The sequence below is a fragment of the Aphis gossypii genome, chromosome X (genome assembly GCF_020184175.1).
Source record: "Aphis gossypii isolate Hap1 chromosome X, ASM2018417v2, whole genome shotgun sequence".
NCBI classification, from domain to species: domain Eukaryota; kingdom Metazoa; phylum Arthropoda; class Insecta; order Hemiptera; family Aphididae; genus Aphis; species Aphis gossypii.
Genome location: NC_065533.1, coordinates 50,106,355 through 50,129,274, shown reverse-complemented (window position 1 = coordinate 50,129,274; position 22,920 = coordinate 50,106,355). Strand labels below are relative to the sequence as shown.

General features: G+C 26.7%; 2 protein-coding genes and 1 long non-coding RNA gene across 6 annotated transcripts; 2 read left to right on the top strand and 1 right to left on the bottom strand.

The window, feature by feature from the left end:
* Nucleotides 1-1,694: 1,694 nt before the first annotated feature.
* LOC114132571 (protein diaphanous) lies at nucleotides 1,695-11,351 on the bottom strand. 3 transcript variants are annotated; one of them, XM_050206387.1, is made up of 18 exons: nucleotides 11,078-11,351; nucleotides 10,133-10,205; nucleotides 9,674-9,916; nucleotides 9,450-9,551; nucleotides 9,163-9,362; nucleotides 7,664-7,982; nucleotides 7,276-7,386; nucleotides 6,975-7,210; nucleotides 6,253-6,383; nucleotides 6,021-6,169; nucleotides 5,194-5,520; nucleotides 4,859-5,001; nucleotides 4,493-4,760; nucleotides 4,040-4,279; nucleotides 3,385-3,645; nucleotides 2,850-3,014; nucleotides 2,256-2,499; nucleotides 1,695-2,142 (listed from the first exon to the last, which is right to left on the bottom strand). In XM_050206387.1, exons 2-18 carry the CDS (start codon nucleotides 10,169-10,171, stop codon nucleotides 2,054-2,056), a joined length of 3,267 nt encoding a protein of 1,088 aa, XP_050062344.1. In that variant the 5' UTR covers nucleotides 10,172-10,205; nucleotides 11,078-11,351; the 3' UTR covers nucleotides 1,695-2,053. The 3 variants fall into 3 exon arrangements, with proteins under 3 accessions (XP_050062344.1, XP_027853873.2, XP_050062345.1); XM_027998072.2 differs by lacking the exon at nucleotides 11,078-11,351 and adding an exon at nucleotides 10,454-10,877; XM_050206388.1 differs by lacking the exon at nucleotides 11,078-11,351 and adding an exon at nucleotides 10,307-10,325.
* On the top strand, nucleotides 3,652-9,871 carry LOC126551970 (uncharacterized). Of its 2 annotated transcripts, XR_007605836.1 has the most exons (5): nucleotides 3,652-3,824; nucleotides 3,911-3,960; nucleotides 4,484-4,575; nucleotides 8,826-8,930; nucleotides 9,677-9,871. It is a non-coding gene; the product is annotated as an uncharacterized LOC126551970 (long non-coding RNA). The 2 variants fall into 2 exon arrangements; XR_007605835.1 differs by lacking the exon at nucleotides 8,826-8,930.
* Nucleotides 11,352-19,531: 8,180 nt separating the features above from the next.
* LOC114132586 (uncharacterized) lies at nucleotides 19,532-21,353 on the top strand. Its single transcript, XM_027998088.2, has 3 exons — nucleotides 19,532-20,093; nucleotides 20,440-20,723; nucleotides 20,812-21,353. Exons 1-3 carry the CDS (start codon nucleotides 19,859-19,861, stop codon nucleotides 20,884-20,886), a joined length of 594 nt encoding a protein of 197 aa, XP_027853889.1. The 5' UTR covers nucleotides 19,532-19,858; the 3' UTR covers nucleotides 20,887-21,353.
* Nucleotides 21,354-22,920: the final 1,567 nt, after the last annotated feature.

Below are 22,920 nucleotides of genomic sequence, written 5' to 3'. Positions count from 1 at the left end.
AGGCGTTTGTGAATGCTCTATTTCCACACAGGAAAACAATTTTGTTCCCTGAAGTACAGGCGCAGTCGAATAGTTACGACTGTGGCGTCTTTGCTATTGCCTATGCTACATCACTTGCATTGAAAAAAAACCCAGTGTTTGAAAATTTCATCAGTGCAGAAATGCGTCCCCATTTGTTGCGCATACTACAAAGTAAAGAACTGATGCGGTTTCCATCAATTCCAAGGAAGCCACGGGGGAATCCTGGGCGTGACATTTTTGCGGCAAAAAATCAAAAAGAGAATCAAATAATTAAAGCTGAACCAAAAATAAAAATGGTGACGAGAAACAAACAGGAAATAAAATTGAAGGAAATGGAAAGGAACGAATTGCAAACTCTAAAAGACAGGTTTGAAAAACACTCAAAATTATTACAGGAAAAAAGTACAGCTCATCGTGTACAGCAATTCAAGGCAGAATATCGTGAATTCATGAAGCAGAACAATCGCGTAATACTCAAGCGCATTGCAATTCTCAACTCGAGTATGAATATCGTGAAGCAGGAAAATCACAAAATACTTTAGCATATATAATTAAGTATAAATTATATGCAAATTACTAATTTAATTATGGAATATAAATCTTTTAATTTGTATAAATATATTAATTTTAATTATATTTTCGATGTACATTTGTATACATATATATAATAAATCGTTAGTTACAATATTTCTTTACTACTATGTATACTCAAATAATATAAAATGCTTAACTGTTAACATTTTTACAAACAAATTTAACAGATGCATTAATATTTTAGTTATTATACAAAAAAATCTAAAATCAAAATATAAGCATTAGAGATTTTAAAATTTTTGATTTTGACATCTGATGACACTTGCATTAAAAATAAACATTCAAGATACAAGAATATAATTATCAATACTATAAGAATTAAGAAATAACAGAAGTTTTATACAACTCAAATTTTTTTTTAAAATATAATTATTTCTATTTACCTGTAAATAAATCACATAATAGGTATTGAAAAAAAGATATATAATTAAAATGTTGTATAATTCAAAAACATACTTAATAGTAATAATTTTAGTTAATTTAATCAATATAAATGAGCAACAATACACGGGACAGTCTCTTTTTTTTCAACATTAATTCAATATTTTATTATAATTTTTAACTATCATAAAAAATTGAATATTTAAAAAAATTTGTTACATCAAATTGTTAATTCATACTAATTTATCTAAAATGTCTTAAGTATCACAGGTTTGAAAAATAATTTGATTTTTTATTAGCATCATAAAATATATAGGATGTCATTAAAATATGATCTTCATTAATACACAGCTTGTTAGTCAACTGCATATTTATAATATATATATAAAAAATAAAATAAAATGCTGAATGTTGATCAACTACAATTATAGTAGAAGAGGCACTTAAAAATAATGTATTTTATGTATTAAATATAATATCCTTATTTTTTTAAACAAAAATAAAATTTTCAAGATTCAACGGTAAAACAGGTATTATAAACTAAAATTTTTTCTAAAATAATAAAATGCGAGTAATAAATTATCATAGAATTGAATAAATTCTAGTATAAGGTTAATATACAACTAACTTGATCTATAAATCTTGTTTTACTACTTATTTAGTAAGAATGACTTGAGTGAATAATAAAAAAATTATAATTCAATTAATCAATATTTTTTTTATTTAAAAATAGGATATTATTAATACAATTAAGTTCCTTTAGGCTATAATATTATTATTTAAAGCTAATGAATTTGTAAATGGATTATGTACAAATTGTTCATACTTGATATGCCTCTTTTACTACTAACTAATTATTATATATCATATTATTAATACATATTTTGTCTTAAGTTATTTTGAAATAATCAATTTATCATTCATAAAATGTTATTGATGAAAATAGCAAATATATAATTTGAATTAATATAAAATACAGTCGAATAGTTCATTATTGAAGAAACAAATCATAATATTTGTACCGAATTTCATTAATAACCAGTTGCAATGAACATTGTTAATGTTGAACTCGTGTAGTTGGTAAATCCCTTTCAGTAAAAGCTGTCCTTGATCGACTGCGATATAATAATGGAGCTCTTTTATCATCTAAAATATTTAAAAAAATATAAAATATAAAGGTATACAAAATAAGTAATAATTATAATTACGAATGATATTTTGTTTAATATTTATATGCAAAAATAAATTATGTTCATTACCTCCAGTATTTGTGCCACCTTGTCTTCGACGTCTTTGATCTCGACTAAAAGCAGATCCTGTCTGCAATGCCTCAAATAAACTGTCCATTACACCTTCTTGTGTATGATCAGCATTCATATCAATAAGTGCTTTCTTACGGGCTGCTCGTTCCTTCTTTTCTTTCTCTGCCTTATCACGAGCATCTCGAGCGCGACGACTTTTTTCTTCTGCTTCTCTTCGTTTATGATTTTCTCTTTGAGCTTCCTAAGTCATATTATTTTCTATCATTACACATTTCAAACATATTTTTGTGATTAAAATGAAATTAATTTAAACATTATACGGCTGGATGCAAATTATAATTACTGATTTGATCAATGGACAATACATATAAATGATATAATATTAAAATAAAAAACAGTAATTAGAGTATGAATAAAAGCTGTTATCACTATTAAACATAAATAACTGATAATAATTAATAACAAAAACAATATTGTCTATAACTGAATAGTATACTATTCAAATAGCATGGTAGTTCATCCGAGTTCATAAGATATTAAGATGATAAGGGTATGTAAACCATTACAAGTAATTATACAAATTATACTTACATAAAAACTATCTTTAAATGCTTTAAGGTCTGTGAAAAATTCTTCTAAGGTATATTTTGACTTGTCAAACACATAATATTCAGCTAAATCATCATACAATGCTTCCATTTTCTTACACATATTTTGTAACAATTCAAATTGTGACTTGGCTTCTTTTGCAAATGGCTAATATGTTTTAAAAATGTTAAACAATTATTACTACAAGGATAATTTTTTTTTAACATTTTAATATTAGTATTAAATTATGAATATGCCAAAACTGATTATTTCTATGGCAATAAGTGGAATTTATAAAAAAAACAAGAAATTTGTCAAAAATTATTTTAGTTGTTATAAAAATATAATACAATATCTTCTAGATGTTTTATAGCTTTTTGCATACCATAAATTATTTTGAGTTTAATTTTTTTTTTTTTGGTAACTTTAAAAACGAGAATAAATTTTTGAATTTAACATTTGTATAATAAGAGATAAAACTCTAAAATAATTTTTGGCAAACATATTTTTATTATAGATTTGTATGAAAAATACTTACAGTCATAACTTCTGAAAATAAATCATCTTCACCACATTGTTGTTTATTACAATTGTTAGTAAGGTCTACATCGAGGTTACGTAAACTTGTATCCATAATGCGTAACGTTTTTTGTATAACATCAATTGATACTCTTGCAGCTCTATCACAGTGTGTTAGCTCATCACCAAATGTAATTAAGTCAGGATAGTTTTTTTCAACTATATCAACAAGATAATGGAGAAGAGTTGACTTATTTTCCACATCTTTTATTGAAGTGAGCTGTTTAAGTAAAAGAAGCAAATTAGATGTTATAAAATATCAATAAACTATTTATTTATTCAACACATTCACTGCCAGTGACATCCACACATTGTCATCATGTTGTTAATAAACCTAGACGATGACGATGCGTCGTCATCATAAATAAATGGAGTTTTTGATTAAATTAAAATATTGAGGTATTTATAAACAATTTGAATTATTTGTGTGACTATTTAGTACAGATTTATTAATAATTACATGGAATTGGATTTTTCTTTTTTAGTACAGAAAAACATTTATCTTTTAAACTAATAAACAGGATTGAAGACTGTGGTAAGCAGTGAATGATAAATAAGAATTAAGCAAAGTAGAATGTGTTAATAAGTACACTCACTGTACTAATGACACTTACTTTTGGCAAAAAACTTATTTCAAAACCATAAGCTTGTCCATTTCGTGAACCACTGTTCATATAGTTTCCCAATAATAATACAAGTTCTAACATTTTGTTAAATTTAACACCACTTTTAACTTCTTCACAAGCTGCTGTACCTGCCACAATGGCTGGCTTAATATCTTGTACCATCTCAGGATGATGTTGTCGGTAACTTAAAGATTTTAGCCTAGGTAGCAGTCTTTTAATTTCTCCCATCTATAAAAAATTTAAGTTCAATTAAAAATCAAGCTTTAATATATTTCCTAATAAAAGTAACATAGAAAATATAACATCATATTTTTAATAAATAAGAATTACAATAAGAATTATTGTAATTCTTAAATTTCTTCTTGAATTAAATAACTATTATTAAATTCAACATTTTAGACTTCAATTTTTGATGAGCTAAATATTTTTCAGAATACTTACAGTTACAGCAAATTGTTCTGCTTCTACAAGATCTTCATAAGGACAATCTAAGTCTCTAAGTTTCTTTAATTGATCTGGTGGTGGTAAGTAATTAATTAGTTGATCCAGTACATTGCCTTTTAGAACTACATCATCACATTTGAGAACACCACGTTTTACATCAGCATAACTCAAATGTTTTAACGAGCCACCCAATAAAATTGATAGATTTTGTGAAGCTTTTGGTTCTAATACCTTTAAACATCTTACTTTCTTTAAAGTCGTAGTCCTAGTATGAAAAAATAATATATTATTATTACAAAGTTTTTGATATTTGAAAATTTTCTAATTTTTAATCTAATAAAAAATTATAAAATATTATTATACTTGTCAGTGGAATCTTCTGGTTTTTTCCGAGCTGGTTTTGATGAAAACTTTTCTGATAGTCCTTGTAATATATCATTGGATGCTAAAGATTCTTCTTGAACGCGTGCCCAAAAACATTTGTCAGAAACTTTTTGAGGTATTATCTAAAACAGTATTAACAGGGTAAGTTTGTACTGAATATGTAATAACTCTTAATAAAATAATAATATTTTATAAACCAATACAATTAACCATTTAATATATTATAAAATATCTGATGTTCAATTTACGTTGTAAATTCATTTTACTATCTCTTAAATAGTAAAAACATAATTGTGTAAACTATGTTTACTTACACTCTTCCAATTTGCTCGTTTAATGCCTTCTACATGCCACAGTTTCTTGGGTTTCAGGCCCGGAGGAAGTTGATTTCCTAAATTACCAAGTGGAGGGGGTGGACGAGGTATTCCACCTCCAGTCATACCTGGGAATGGTGGTGGTGGTGGGGGACCACCTCCAGGCATAGGTGGTGGTGGTGGCGGAGGTGGACCAACAGAACCAGGCATAGGAGGTGGAGGCGGAAAGTTACCACCAATAAACATAGGTGGTGGTGGAGGAGGCGGTGGTGGAGGTGGACCACTGGTATTACCATCTTGCTTTTTATTTAATCCTAATTTCCCATTCTAAATAATAAAACATATAAATATTAAAATGAGTATGGTTAATAAAAAAGAAATGTACTTAATAAAACTAAATAAATATATTGGTTGTTGAAAACTGTATGTAATAAAAATATATATGATTTGACATCTATAGAACTTATTATATTAATATCTTTCTTCTCTAAGTGTGATAAGGAAATTTGATTTTCTTGGTTTTCTAATAAAATCTATAAATTTATAGTATCAAATAAAAATATAAATAAGATTTTATATATTATTTAATTTGTAAATAAATATTAAAGCATGATTATAAATAATATTTATATTTAATTTATTTAATTTAATTGTCAGTACAAAATCATAAATGCATAACATAACATCTGTCTAATATCATACTTGCTTTATCAGAATATATTATTTATTCTTTATTAACATTATTTACATAGGATAATTATTAGTAAATTTATTTTGAAAAATACTGATGGTTTTTTATTTTTACTAAATATTACAATAAAACTTACGTTTTCCATAGATGAGTTTAACATAAACTCTTTTATCGTTGTTTCAGCTTGAATTAATTTGGCCTCTGCTTCTTGACGAGTAGCTACAGCATGTTCCAATTTATCTTTAAGCTCTTCAACTCTTCTATCTTCTTCGGCTTTAGACTTTTCTATAGCCAATAAATAATTAAAATTAATTAAAAAAAATAAAGTTAATAAAGTATAATAAAGTTCAATAAAACTGATCATTTACCAACAACAGTGTCAATTAATGGTTGTACATCTAATTGAAAACGCTTAGTAGCATGAAAATCTGGATCACAGCCATTGCGATGTAAAACAATTTGTGATACACACTCTTCTATGAGTTTGTAAAAAGCAGGCCTTCAATAAAAATAAACAAATTATCTATAAACCTTTTGTTTTGCTTACTCCAGTAACAGCATATAATAAATTAAAAAATCTTTCAAATGAAGAAGTTTACAGTATACATTAAAAATGTAATTAATTTGAATTATTTTGAATATGTATATTTTAGCGACTAAAATAATTTTTATTTAACTTTTTTGTTAGGTACTACCATTTAATTTAATATAGAAATCTACATTATTTGTTTTTATTTAAATCATAGGTAAATTAAAAATTTAAATGTATAAATAGAAAAACTTGTTATTTTTTTCAGAAAAAAAAACATTTATAAATATAACTTAAATTATGAAATTCAGTAATGAGGAAAAAAATTATTAAATTAAAACATTTATTTTGAATAAAAATTAAGATTCTATACTTATTTCTCAATAATTATCTAATAGAATTATTTCATTGTTGAAAAAATTCCATAAAATAATTATAACTAAAAAATGATAATAATGACCACGTTAAATTAAATATTGTTATTGCATAGAAAATTTTTTTTTTTTTTAATCAAGAGTAACAATTTATTTTATGATTATTATTTCTACTAAAAAATTTTACCTAATTGAAACGTCATCTTTAATAAATAGAAAATGTTGAAGTATAGACAAAAGATAAGGTTCAGCAGGTGTATCGGCCACAATGTTTTTTATAACATCAAAACAATCTCCTACATCATCAAAATCCATGCGCACATTATCAAATCTTTGAACTAATTCTTCATAATCATCTTCCTTATGTACATTAAATATATTTAACTGTCTACTAAGATCTTCACTGCAATCTTTTTCTAAGCTCTGAAAAATATTTATGGCATAAATAATTTGATAAATTAACTTATTTAATATTTAAACAGACTTACATCAATAACATCATACATGCCGGCTCGCATGATTTCATTTCGTAAATGACCACGAAATTCTAAATCTTCGGGTGTAGATACAATGGCATTAATAAACTGTAGACAAGCTACCTAATAAAATATAAGAAATTATATTAGTAAAAAACTAGAAAAATTACTAAGTTAATTAATTCTCCTACCACAATTTAGTATAAATTATTTTTATACAGTTAAAAAAATGAATTATATATATCTTATGTATACAGCTTTCTATTGTATAATTAAAAATATTAATTTAATTTATATTATTTTATAGTTATAAACAAAATGAAAATATTTACTACTTATTTTTGAATACAAAAACTGCTTTTAATACATTACTAACAAAAGCTAAAATAAATTTACTTACTCTCAAAGCTTCATTTCCTATACTTTTTAGACCCTGGACTATAGGTAAGAATCGACAACGATTTTCAATATCCGCACTCATAGTTATGGCTTCAAGAGCTTTTTCATGACCATTTGGAGGTATTAAGCTAACAGCTGCTAAGACTTTTACTGCCTCTAACATAACAGCAGGTTTATTTATATCTAGTGATCGAGCAATAACAGTCAATGCTTCTTTGTGGCCAAACATTTGTTTTAAACCAACAGTGCTATTCATGATTGCTTTTAAGCATCTGATACATTCATACTGAATACGAGCAAATTGAGCATTTTTCCCATCACTAAAAAAAAAAAAATATTTATAATATAATTTTAAAAAATCTTTAAAATATATACATAGAAAATATCTACATTGTAATATTTATCATAATTATTAAAAGTAAAAAAAAAATAAAGAATAAGTTTTAAAAATACCATATTGCAGTAATACTATCGAATTCAAATCCAATTTTTTTAATGTAAAACTTCAGAAACAGATAGATATTAATACAAACAGAACTTGGAAAAAAATATAAAAATGATTCACTTTATATTGTTATTTATTTAAGTGATATACATTAATAGAGACGTTGTGATACATTAAATGCAAGTAAAATATTGATTTTTTTTCAATGCAATTTTCTTAATAGTATTAATATAAAGATAACAACAATTAGCTGATTTTTAGGTTTGTATAATAGTATTGTATATTAATACCATATATAGAATATAGAATTGTTAATGCTTTACCCAGAGTTACAAAATTTGTCCTTTGCAAACTACTTTTTTCTTAAAGCTGAAGAAACAACAATAAAATCTTTAAATTACCTAATCAGTTCTCACTTTCAACAATTATTACTTCTGTTAAATTAATAAAAGATTAATACTATACTAAGGTAAAAATACCATTTTGTTCCTACTATTAATTATTTTAAAAATATATTTTAATATCAAAGTAATTTAATATCTAATGGTCATAGAAGCTATACAGACAAATTTCTGATAAAAAAAGAAAAGAAGATTTGGTGTTTTATTTGATATAATTTTGTATTTTTTCTGATAATTATATAGCATTGTATTTATAATAAGTAAAAGACTGAAACTTGAGATATTTTATTAAATTAATATGTTATACTATATTTTAGAATAAAAAATAAATTAAATGTTCTAAGAATTTTAAGAAACATGAAAAATACATGGACCCCTCAAAAAATTATCTAACAAAAAGGAATTAATGCACCCATTTATAGGTATATATATATATATATTATATAACATACATGTGGTTATTGTACTTGCATATTACTGTATTTCGGTACTTATCCATATCAAAATTTTACTTTTGACAAATCATTGATATCAGTATATGTATTCAATACCCTACAAACTACACCTATCTTAATTTAATCTATAATTGCTTTATTTTAACTTCATTAAATATAATATGATCAATATTAAACTATAATATAAAACTGTACTTACTTGCGATAACATTCATTGAGCACAGATAATACTTGACGTAATCCTTCAGTACCAAATTCACTGACCCAGCTTAATGGATGGTTAGTTAAAGCTATCCGGAGAGATACTACACAGTTATATGTCTTATTGGCACTTAAATCTGGTTGTGAAAGATATTGGATATATTCTGTAGGCTTGTCACATGTTTTTTTATTTCCTTCCTGTTAAGATGGTATTAATTATAACAAATGTTAAACATTTATAACTCAAACAAATAATAACATAATATTTCAGAAAATTTAACTTACATTACTTGATTTTTTATAATGCATCATTAACATTTTTTTTTTATTCACAACCGATTGATCTCTTATTGGGGTCTTTTTTTCTTCTGTTAAATTCATATCGTCCTTAAATAGATATAAACTTGGATCAATTTAATTGAATATTATGTATAACACAGTTTTTCCAACAATTAAAATATGGAATGAAATTGATATATAAATAACTATAATGTATTTCTTTTTATTACCAGCATTTCTTCAAACTTATCATTGAGTGCTTCTACATCTAAATGTTCAATAAACATTTCACACTCATCTGCATCGTATTGACCTCCTGATGAAATATCGTTATCTGAGTTGATGCGTGGCAAAGAGCGGCTGCCAACACCATATGTACTTCCACTGCTGTAGATACCATTGCCACCGACACCACCAATGGGTGATGATGTCGCTGACCCATATTTTTTTGGTCGTCCAAACAATGTATCTAGCTGTAAGTACATAAATAAAATCAATGCTTGAAAATAATAATTAAGTAAGAACTAATATGAGCTATCAATAAACACAAGAAAATTTTAATAGTAAAATATAGTTTTGATTTAAGGAATTAAGAATTTGTTTCATAACTAAAAATATTTATTAACATAAATGTAATTGAAAAGAATTAACAGAAATATTAATGTACAAATATTATTATTAGCACTCACAAAACCAGTGGTTGGCTTGGTTTTTTCTCCGCGAGACATGATTATTGTGTTGAATATTTATTACTTTCAACATCTAAAACAGATAATAAAAACATGCAGTTCGTTCATGATATAGCAAAAAATTAATTAACTTTATAAAATGCATAATTGGCCTGTAATCTCGCAAAAACTCACAAAATTATCATTAAACGGAGCAACTGAGTAACATTAAGTTACACAGTTGACATTTTCTAAACGAAAAAACCGATAAAATCTCAATTAATTTCGTACGTTTAAAAACGTTTTAAAAGCGCGCACGATTATTAAACAAATGATATTTACTTAAAAACCTGTTGAATGTTACCACTATACATAATAATATGTATCAGCAAATGAAACAATGCAGCAATCGTCACAGCGTAGTAAACGATAGAATCTAGTGTAGTAGCACCGGATCGGACATTTCGACGTGTACGTTTTACTGGCCAAATTACTTTTTGGGTTCGTACGAAGTGTAATATTGTAAAGAGAAATATATTTATCGCAATAAATCACTTAAAATCGAGTTAAAAACAACAACAACGATACGAGCAATTAAAATAACTTGCGCGTTATCACTTATCTGCTTGTACCACGGTCTCGGTACGATAAGACATTCTAAAAAGATAACGTCTCCCACCATATATCCGTCGTCGCATAGTTCGACGAATGTTTCAACGTATTACGCTATATTCCATCGCTGTTTACTGCAAACGTTTGTTCGTCGACCCAAATTACTATAATAACGCTTCACCGTCAATATCATTGCCCATTTTTCTGTTTTTTTTTTTTTTTTTTTATCAATTATAATATCATTATCATTCGACGATCTCATAGGTGTGCGGAATTAACGGCCCCAATTAATAGTAAATACGAGCGAGCGCCACACTCGAGAGTCCCGACGTTACGCTACGTTCCGTTACGTACCTGTCTTGCCTACCTCCAAACCGCCGTTATCGTTCCGGCCGTTTGCGCAATCGTTTATTGTGTAACGAATACGTACTTATTAACGTGTAAATAAAATGAAATCACGATTACATTTGATTGAGGCGCTTAGAAAAAACAAACACTATGTACAGCAGTTTACACTTTTAAAATGGACGTTACTATGATTTCCTAAAACGATGTTGCGCAGACTGTACTTATTTTGTATTTTGAGGCTACTGGCTAGTTCGATTTTGCAGTATATTATGTCTCGTTAGCGTTGCGATAATCATTGCATTACTACAACGCTAATGCACTTTCACGGGACGCCATTTAACTGGTGTGACTTATTTTAGAGCCCGAAAACGATGATGATGTCAGAATAATTTGTAGGGCCTTGGGAAATTTAGTTTTGATCTAAAGCCAAAAAAAAAAAAAAAATACTGCGTATACCTACGCGATTCACGTAAATATACGAGCTACGGAGGTGGACCTCTGCATACCCCTTCACAGTCACAGCGGCCAAATTATATATGATTTATTTTCGGAGGGGGCTATGGAAAGTAGGTACATATATACTTGCTATTTATTTATTTTGGGAAAAACTATGCTGTTCTTTAGTTGCTATTTTCAAATATTTAAAAATAATAATTGACACCATCAGAATATTTTTAACATTATACAAATTATACAGGTACACATCATACACCTATAGCTAATTAAATTACACTGATACACCATATTATAAATACCTTGATTGATATTGACCTGACTGCTGATAAACACTAATGTTAAAAAGTAAATTTATATTTTATAAAATTATATTAATTTATTCAAATAGTAATATAATGATTTAAAAAGATTTATTTTTAAATAAATCGTATAGTAGACCAGATTTAAATAAAATTTCGTTCAAAATTTGTAAATTATTTTATTGTTAAAAAGATATAAAATTTATATAATTACAGAATATGTAGATGCTTAAAACAAGGTTTCTCTAAAGTTGTTGATACTGGAATAAAAAAAAAGTCTAGCGTAATATTACATTATTTTTTTATGAATGATTGAAATTATTAAAGGACCACAAGTCCACTGGCAAAGTGAATACTCTTGGTGTATTATAAAGGTCAAAAGTAAATATTTTCCAACAGTTTTCAAAAATTCGAGAAAAACAACAAAAAAGTGACGGAAAAACGGGAATTTTTACGCAAAACTAGTGTTCGACCAAATCAATGTTTTTATATGGTTGTAACTCAAAAACTAATCTCTGTAAATACTTAAAACTTTCTCCAAATGTTAATATTCGTGTCAGTTATACCTATACAATTAAATTTTTAAAAAAATTTGGATTTTTTTGAGTATTTATACAAAACTGAAATTTTCGATTTTTCTAAGAATTTTTCTTTTTAAAGTATCGATAAAAAAATGTTGGCTCCAAAAAAAAATTGAAAATTTAATACAAGGTTCCTATGAGTCGTTCTTATTGTAGTTAAATAAATCGTTAGTCACAATTTTTTTTATAAGCGTTTATAGTTCAAATTTTTAAAAATTCAACACTAAAAAGCTATAGATAAAATTTGAAACATAATTATAGGAACAATTTTATGTGTGAATTGTGTAACGATAACGATTTATCTTCAAACGATAGGTACCTTTTCAATATTTTTTATTATTCAAAAAGTATAAGTCGTAGATACTTGAAATGTTCACTAATTATTTAGAATGGCATTTTTTTTGCATAATTTAATTTTAAAAATATTTTGCCTATTTTAATGCTATTTATAGGCATTTAAATATTTGTTTTTATTTAGTTTTTTTTTATAAATATCGATAAAATCTATTTTGGCTGAGTCAATACTTGACAATTTATTACTAAGTTTCTCATAAGTTAGTCTTATATTGCTTCATAAGAATACATATAAGCACAATTTTTTTTATTAACATTTTATTTTGTAGTTCAAATATTGAAAATAATTCGTCAAAATCATGAATATTTGCAAATTATTTTGTATGTATAATTCATAAAAATGTTTGTATAAATAGCTATGAATAGAATATTTAATACTAGATTTTCTATAAGTTTGGCTTACAATAATTATAAAAGAATTTAAGTTTTGGGGTATTCAGGCCATTAAAACAAAAACCACCTTTTTCACCAACCACTGGAAATTATACCTAGTCCGACAAATCATCTCCGTTTTGAATCGTTTTTCGTATATACAATGATACCTATTATTGGATTCAAATTTAATACATTTACATTTATAGTGACCTATAATACAACTGAGCATTACTCACTTGACCACTCTTTTTTGAGCGTTCATTTCTAAGATAAGTGGTACAGGTTGAATGTTTCTCAATTCTCCTGACAAATTAATTAATTATGAGAAATTGAAAAAAAACGCATTACGTCATTTGATCTAACTCATCGTTATTGTTCATCTTATACGTGTAAAAGTTCCTAGCTTCACACAACAGTTTACCAAACTAATAACTTTATTTTTGAAATTTATTTTACGAATAAATGTGGAATTTTGTGTGTTTAAGACGATTTAAAGTATCAAAATTTAAATATAACGTTTAATTTTTTAAATATAAAAATCTTAAAAGCTATATATTTTATGTATAAAACGGCGCGTTATGTCAATTTCTAGCGATCTACGATGCGTCATAAAATATCCCTTTTAAGATTTTAAACTATTTTTTCAATTATAACCTAAGCATTTAAAAGTTTAAAATATTTTTAGTTATTTTCAATGAATAATATAAATATATCAGTGTTTTTAGCAAAAAATTTTGAAAATACAATGTTAATATTTCGTCATAAGTTGTATAATAATTTAAAAATATTAAAAATACATAATAATATGCACAGTTTGATTTTACCATCAATCTGATTCAACACTCGTCAAAAATATGAAAACATTAAAATTATTATATAGCTATAAATGATGCATATCTAACGTTTTTAATTTTAAGGCAAAACTTGAAAAATTAATACAAGATTCTTTATGAGTTTTTCTCGCAGAAAATCTAAAATTCACGAAAATAAACATACTTTTGTTTTGGAAAATATATGTAAAGTAAAAAAATTGATGAAGTGGCTCACTAAAACGAAATATAATTCTTTTTTCTCGATCAATTTTAGTTATTACTTATTTAATTTGAATTTCTAGCTATTGTAAAAAATTACTATTTTATAACATATTTTTTATTATACTGTGTATGATGTCGTTATTGATTTTATTATTTAAATAATTATAATATATTATCATATAGCACGCAGTGATTTACTGACGATGATGAAGTACCCACGAAATCTATTTTAGTACAGCGGAGTGAGTTCTTCAGTTTTTAATTTTAATTTTTATAAGTACATGCATAAAATATGTATTCATATTAAAATATAGGTAGGTATTTATGTGAAATCTCTAAATACATATATATATATTATATAATATATATCTAAGCCAAAATTATGAAGGGGTTACTTACAGTCCTCTAATATTTTCTTATTATGTTTCAGTCTTGTCTATTTTATATTTATATTATGCAGTGGTGTACTATGGGGGGTTTAGAGGTTTAATCCCCCCCATAAGTGAAATATGTATAATAGTTTAGTAGATGGAGTATTACATTTAATACAGGTGATATTATAACAATAACATTTTTTACAAATATATAAATGGTAACCTCCCCCCATAAATGAATTCTGCGTATGCCACTGATATTATGACTACATTACATGTAACTAGATTATTATTATTATCATTCTATCACGGATCACGTATTTTAATAATAAGTGAATAACCTTATTAACCAGCCATGTCTGTGGATCATTGTAGTATATTTTCACCATAATGAAGTAAATTTATTCTAATGTTAATCCACCCATCCAACCGAATACCGATTATAATTTCGGTATACTGCCGTTAGTTTGGTGAACAGCTGATCTAGTTAAGCGACTCCATTGGTGTAACATATTTATTTAGCTAACATTACATATTGCTTGTTTTCTGTACCTACCAAATAATTGTTTTTGAAAAGGATGAAAATTTTGGTGAGTTTTAAAACCTTTAACCACAATAATTACAGTATATATTAAGTTCTACTGGAGATTTTAATTTAAAAAAAATATATAGAATACTCTGTTAAAATATTTAACATTTAATTTTTATTCCGTGATTAATGTAATACAACATCGATGGGTGGGTAGTACCCAATATATATTTTGGTGGTTTTAGCGAAGATAGGTTGGTGTAATCGGTTAATGGAAAAATTGGGTTCGAATGTGATTTGGTGATCAAGCCAATCAGTACTTTTAATTAAAATATAAGATGTAAGTATCTAATTATTTGCATCAATTGTAAGTAATAACTTTTAGCATAATTTTTTTTAATTAAGCATAATTGTGTTAATAAATTTTTTTTAATATTTTAAACATAAAAACTTAATTTAACTAAGATTTTTTTGAGAATTTTCAAAGGGGAATTGAACCTCCTGAAAATGATAATGTAAGTAGTGTATGTATATGTACATTGTACATTGTAAATAATAATATATTAATATTAATAATATTTATAATAACTATTATATACATAGGCAATCTTACATTATCTACAAGTACATTAAACCATAAAAATAATGAATCATTAAAACTATGAAGCACTTAAAAATTGTATCATAAAGATAGAATTAAGTAAGCACTTAAAATAAGATAAAAATAAATTAAGAGATAATTTAGAATTCCAAATCTTTAAACTCCAAAAATTAAAAACAATTAGCTTTATAATAATAGTTATTTGTTTCTGTGCTGAGTACACTTTCCTACAACTATAAAAACTAATTTGATTTTGTTTATATCTATATAGTATCTACCATATTTGCGTTGCCTCAAAGTAGAAATTAAAAAAAGAACATTGAAATATATATTTTTATTAAAATTAAACACTTTCAAGTTCAGTATTTGAAACTATCATATGACAAGATACATATTTTTATAGTACTTGGTTAGATTTTATGCAACAAAAAAATAAGCATCTCAAGTCCCGAATATTTGTTAGAATTAAAAATAATTTTTAACAATATATTATATGGATAATATTATAAATCGTAACGTATTTAAGTTTATATTTATAGTATAGGTACCCTTTCTTTATATATATAGATAAGGAAATAGGTATTGTTATAACGTTATAATATTATTAAGTAAGTAAATAATTATATTTATACTTATATTTTACACCTACCTATTTTTTTTCAGAATAGAATATTTTTTATTTATATTACAAAGTATTTGAGTAAACGTTAGGTTATTCACTCGAAATGTAATACATTTTAATAATTAATACGCTCTTAATAACCATAGCTATAGTCTATAATGAATATGGAAGTCATTAGTAACATACTTATATTTATATTAATTTATAATTCAAAGTACATTGGATATTATTTTTAAACGTGTATTAGTAATGCACCATGATATCGCACAATTACATATTATGATTGATTATCAGATTATATTCAATTAATTGTGAATGAGTCAACGTATTATAGATTAATGGACTATAAAATATATCAATCAATCATTTTAATGTTTTTGTAGTTGTGTTAATGTACCTATCAATGTCTAATTTTGGATAATGAGTTTACCATATAAGTATTGACTATTGTTGCAGTAAGTATATATACCGTATATCTACTAAATCAGTAATTTTATTCAATTTTTAATTTGTAATATGCAATAGTATTATAAGTATGGTACCAATACGGACTGCAAATTTATTGAGGGAAAACTGTATATTCATTCACGCGTAATTTTTGATGGACTTGCAGTAACTCAAAAAAAAAAAAAATAAATAAATAAATTATAGAAAATCTATAAAAATCTATAATTAACGTAATTTTTGTAAAATTAAACATATTGATAACAAATACAAAATCAAACAGTTAATAAAATGTATCTAAAAAATACATATAGTTACATACATATGACTATACTTGTGTGTCTATGAAACCATAAATATAAGTATTTGATTATTTGAATATGATAACAATTTACAAGTCAAGGGAGAGGTGGGCCAAAGAAAAAGTGGTTAGAGGTCAGGGTTATGATTAGGGAAAATGATGGCGCGTGGCATGTATGTAGAGAGAAATGGAAGACAAATAAAGTGTAGTTGACCCCTGTTGTTTCAGATAAAAACTGTGAATAAGAAATATCTACTTAAAAGTATCATATTTAAAAAAAAAATTAAAAAAACCATCGGAGTCATAAAATTAAAAAATAAATAAATAATTTTTATAAAATCGAAATCTTTATAAACTCAAGTACACTAAATTAGTATCTTAGTTTCTTCATTTAGGTATATAAAAAAAAACTTACATATATTGGTTTATTTATAATTAATACCTATAATGTATTTTGCTTGTATTTTACTTTGATTATATGTTGATTTTCATTTTTACAGTCTTAAAACTACTTGCTATGCATATTTTATACAATATCCCTTACAACGTAGATATATATTACGAATAACTTGTTTTTCTGGTAGAAATGTTTCGTATATTTTAAACAAAATATAAATGTCAGAGGTGTCACTATCGTTCTATAACTTGACCATAATTGAGTTTTTGAAAATATACGAATCTTTAACAGCTGTTCTAGAAAGTACCTATATATTATATCAAATTAAATTACCTATTCTAAGATATGGTTCTGATTATTCTGAAGCTGTGTATAAATCTTATGCTTAAGCATATCTACTACTTACCTATATTCTATAGAATGTAACAATGGATATATAGGTACAACTCATTTACATAAAATTTACAATTTTTCACAGCTTCAATTCCGATTTCCGATTGTTATTCGGTTGTATTATAGTGTTTGGCACTAACAAGTAACAATAACTGTACTTATCTAAAATGTCTCCCGATTATTAATCTATTCTGAAAATCAATATCAGCTTTTAAAAATTGAAATTATATAGTTTATCAAAAACAGCATTAATTATTGTTTAATAATAATAATACGGTAAAAAAATTATGCAGGGTGACAATTTACATCATAATTGGATTAACTTAATCAAGTAATTACAGTAAAATCGATTATCTCAAGTAAAAGTCAACAGAAAACAAAAAAAATATTTTCAACATTTATAAGTAATAAGGAGAGTTGTCAAAAATTATTTCTTATTGGTAGACTTCTTCACTGCACAGCATTTTATAATAAATTTCTAATCGTTGGCGATGGGCTATTCCTTAATGCGAAATGTTTGGAATACATATATTATAGACTTAGCGTCATATGAGCACACCTCTTAATTCTTATTGTAAAATGAAAAAAATTACCAATAAACGTGTTTGCCGAAAAATGTAAGTAGGTACCCGTACACAAGTATATCGGTGCATATATAATACACACATACCTAAACGTATATTATTCGAAAATGGACTTGTGGAAAAAATTTACTTTCTCTTCCAGCGACGGTTGCAGTAGGTGCCTGTAAAGGTATATATTTGAACCAAATGTAATCGGTGTCACATCATTATTATTATATATTCGTCGTAGTCGTCACAATCACGCGTATGTTATATGTACAGTATATCCAAAAAGTCCAATGCATCATCCTAAATTTCTCCGTATAGCAAATCATAAATCGGATCCTTTTATTATTTTAAACCTATTTTTTTTCCTTATATGGTTTAGATTACTGACTAGTGACTACTGTTGACAAAATCGCATTCGAGTATATTACATCGAACTGTCGCCGGGACGAGAGACACTTATACTTAGAGTGACGCAGGACTTTTGGCACATACCGTATATAATACATAGCTACTGCAGAATTTCGCGTACATTAATGCGTATTGCACGTCGATATAGCTGTTTTGTAACCACGGGCCGTGGCAAATATACTCGTATCAAACCTATATATACACATTATTATGTGTCATGAGACGCGACGATTTCACACGCGCGCGTACCCGATGAGAAGTAGGAGACATTGGTGGACGCAGACCGCATACATCGGAATATCATATAATATTATAGGTATTTACCTAACCTATACGACCGTCTCTATACACGCAAATACCTCAATGTCCACAGTACTTGTTTAATAATAATAATAATAATAATATAGCTATGCGATAGGTATGTCTGAATACATTAAAATATCTTTTCCTTCGAATCCTGCGCGGACGTCTTCTTCCTCGCGCACACAAAACCGGATGTCTTATCACCGTATATACAAGCGATATATATATATATATATATATACACATTATAGGTAGTTACATCCTCATGTATATATATATTATAAATTATATATAACATACTTGCGTCGGGCGAGTGTATATAAAACCGTATAACCCACTTACCACCGTGATCACGTGAAAGTATTCGGTCAAGGTCCCCTCCGGGTACCACGGCCATGGTCGGTCAATCGCATACCCGTCGTATACCTACCGGCACGTATATTAATTTTCTATTCGTCTTATACGTGTCGACGTAAGCGTTCGGGAAGCATTCGTTTCGGACGTACCGATCGCGTTCGAACGTCCTCTCGTCAATTTCAATCGTTTTGTAGACAGTAATAAAGAGACACTTAACGTATTATATATAGTATAATATACACTGCTGCTGCAGTTGTTTTAAGGTGCGTCGACGGTTGTCACCGGCGTCTCGTCTCTACTCAGTCGTTCCAGTTCTTTCGTGTCGTTTAAATTTTTAACAAAATACCGAATTTTCGACGTGGCCTCTCGTGTGTTGTCACAAGGAAAATGTCACTCTCCACGTGCGGTCACGCCGTTTTCGCGTGCGTCGCGATATTAGTATTGCAATCTGTAGTCTATTCGACTGACGCTTTGCCGACCGCAGATCAATCGCTACAGTCGTCCACACCGCTGCCGCTGTCATCGCGAGATATCGAAGACGAAGTACTCGACACGAGTGCCCTAAGTGCTACGTCAACCGATGTAGCGGCTAGTGATTATGCGGTCAAGGATATAGCTTTGGGTGAGTATAAAGGAACAGTTATATACTTTGATTTATATATCGTGGAAATAATATAACAAATGCGATTGTCCCAATACTGCAATCGTAGGTATACACCAGACATATTATATGTAAACATAGGTATATTTATATATCAATATTAAACAGCATTCATAAGCGAAAATGAATAACACTATTGTATTATTTTGATAGCAGGATTGAGACATACATTTTTTACTGTTTTCAAAGTCCATATTATATATTTTATAAATATAAGCCAAATTTATTAGTTACGTCTATCGCGAAATTTAAATCATTTGTTCTAAAATATTACAATAGGTTTGAATCGGTTTTTTTTTTATTACAGTGGACAGTGAAAAGGGCCACAACATTCACAAGCCTATTAAAAAGAAGAAACCTTTGGGCAAACACAAGAAGAAAAAGAATTCGTTTAAGAATAAATTCTTGCCTCTTCTTTTAATACCATTTGTTATTCAAACCATGCTCATACCGTTTTTCATAATGAAATTGAAATTGTTAGCTTTGAAAGCAATGGCAGTGGGCAAGTTCGCAATTCTGTTGATCATTTTTAATATGATGCGTAATTGGTCACAAAATGCACACAGTACTTCGATTCGTGGCTCAACTGGGGTAATTATTAATTCTGTCTGACACTTAATTACGTTTGACACAACTCCTTACAGACCATATTAATTAAATATTATAAATCGTGTTTCAGGATTCATTGCTCATGGCTCAAAATTACGGTTACAACGGTGTTCCAGAATTCGGAGCAATATTTAATGGCCGTTAGTAATTGTCCAACAGACAGTTTTTCTAATGCTTAATAATTTATTAAATTTATAATGTAAAATGCTCTCTGCACATGTTCCACGTCGGACTTAGTGCTGTGTTAACATAAGACTATTTATGAACAAAATCACCAATTGTGTATTATATATTATATTAAATGAGTGTAATATCTCGTAAGGTACATTACCTATATTTTATTATATAGTATGTTATCATTAACCATGACTCAAAATTAGATTCAATATACGTTATTTTGTGCCTTATATATATTATAATATTGTCATACGTATCATAAGTTATTGTAAACCTATTTAAAAATATTATATTTTCACATTGTATATGTTTATTATCACCACATATAACTATCGGTGTAAAATAAAAATATTGAATAAGAATAAAATATTATTTTGTGAATCTAAAAAAATAAAAATACCAATATTAATAACAATAAATATAATTAGAAAGGAACTCAAGTATTATTTATGTTAAGTTTGTATTTAAATACTGATTACTCTATAATGTATAGCTATAGTTAATACAATATCTTTTTTTAAACAATTCGTTAAAAAATATACACTTTGAATACGTTTGTACAGTATAATATACCTTCCTAATATATTTATAATATAGACTGCTATATTCGTTGTAACTGTTGTTGCTTATATAATATAGTTCATTTCAATACAAAAAAAAAAAATAATAATAACAATAAAATTCATTATAATATTGACTCAAGGTAAATTAATAAAATTCATTTTATTTTAGATAAATACTTATTAATAATCGTAAATTATTACTCTCGTATTGCTTTTATGCCGCATCATAGATAAATAGTTGCCTGCAACAGTTGTACTTGTACAAGAATCATTTATAAGTAGTTATTGCTTTTAGACTATAAGTTAACCTAGAACTATTTAAATTCAAGTGACATACCTACTAGATAAATACTTGGAATTACATGCTATATAATATTTAAAAAATGAATTGTGATCATAGTTCTTGATTTTAAAATTTAAGTATATTTCAACAAACTGTCATTAGCTAGTGTACGGCTGGACTGAGAGTGTAATGTAAATTAAAGTCAATTTATTACCTTTAAGGAACTGTATTATATAAATTTGAAAATATTTATGCCTAGTACTGTAAGCATAGATAGCTTTGAAATCCAATCATATAATAATTGTTTTAATAGTTAAAAATTAATGAAATTGTCTAAACTATTTTAAGTATTTAAGTACCTATTCAACTTGTCAATTTCTCTTAAGTAGATTATAGAAAACATTGTAGTAGTTATAGTATACACGTACACTTAACAGCCATTTAAAGCATTATTTTAACGTGAACAAATACATTTAACAGACACGTTAAAAAAAATACCGGGAAACTGTATCTATAGTATAGATGTCAAGTTATTATACCTCGTCATTGAGTGGGTCACAGATAACTGTAATGGATGTATCATATTTTAATTAAATTTTAAATCATTGCTCACGAAAAACGATTCTATACGGCGAGATTTAAAAGAGGTCTAAGGAATTTTTATTATATATTTATATTGCTATTGGTAATTTATTTTTTTACTAATACGTGGTAGCTAAGTTTTGAACTAACTGTTGACCAAAAGAATCGCATAATATGTTATAATATATACTTATATATTATTATTATTATTATAATTATATTATTACTGGTTTTTATTAGCCTATAAGTCGAGTGCAAAGTACCAAAACCGGTGTGAATTGGTTCGTGATATGAATAACTATAGCTTAAAATTAATTTAAATATTTTTAAAATTTCATTATGTTAAGTAGGTAAATAATAATGTGAGTACTGCCTTTGGGCTTTTTCTACGAAAATTTAAAATAATATTATACATTTTCAGCTAACATAATAATTAGCAATAAATTATCATTATGACTCTGGACGAATTATGTTAAAAATTGAATGTAAAGCACTGATAAAAACGTATTGTATCCGTGCATTTTAAATGTTTTTAAATTTCTACGAGAACAACTTCTATGAGATGTTACGAGTA

Excerpts from the sequence above, each read along its gene's own strand:
- LOC114132571 (XM_050206387.1), bottom strand. The coding sequence starts at position 10,171 with ATGTCTCGCGGAGAAAAAACCAAGCCAACCACTGGTTTT. Across the intron at positions 4,761-4,858 it reads CCAGAAGATTCCACTGACAA|GACTACGACTTTAAAGAAAG; the intron begins GTATAATAATAT and ends TTTTCATACTAG. Across the intron at positions 4,280-4,492 it reads CAGAACAATTTGCTGTAACT|ATGGGAGAAATTAAAAGACT; the intron begins GTAAGTATTCTG and ends AATTTTTTATAG.
- LOC114132586 (XM_027998088.2), top strand. The coding sequence starts at position 19,859 with ATGTCACTCTCCACGTGCGGTCACGCCGTTTTCGCGTGCGTCGCGATA. Across the intron at positions 20,094-20,439 it reads GGTCAAGGATATAGCTTTGG|TGGACAGTGAAAAGGGCCAC; the intron begins GTGAGTATAAAG and ends TTTTTATTACAG. Across the intron at positions 20,724-20,811 it reads CGATTCGTGGCTCAACTGGG|GATTCATTGCTCATGGCTCA; the intron begins GTAATTATTAAT and ends ATCGTGTTTCAG.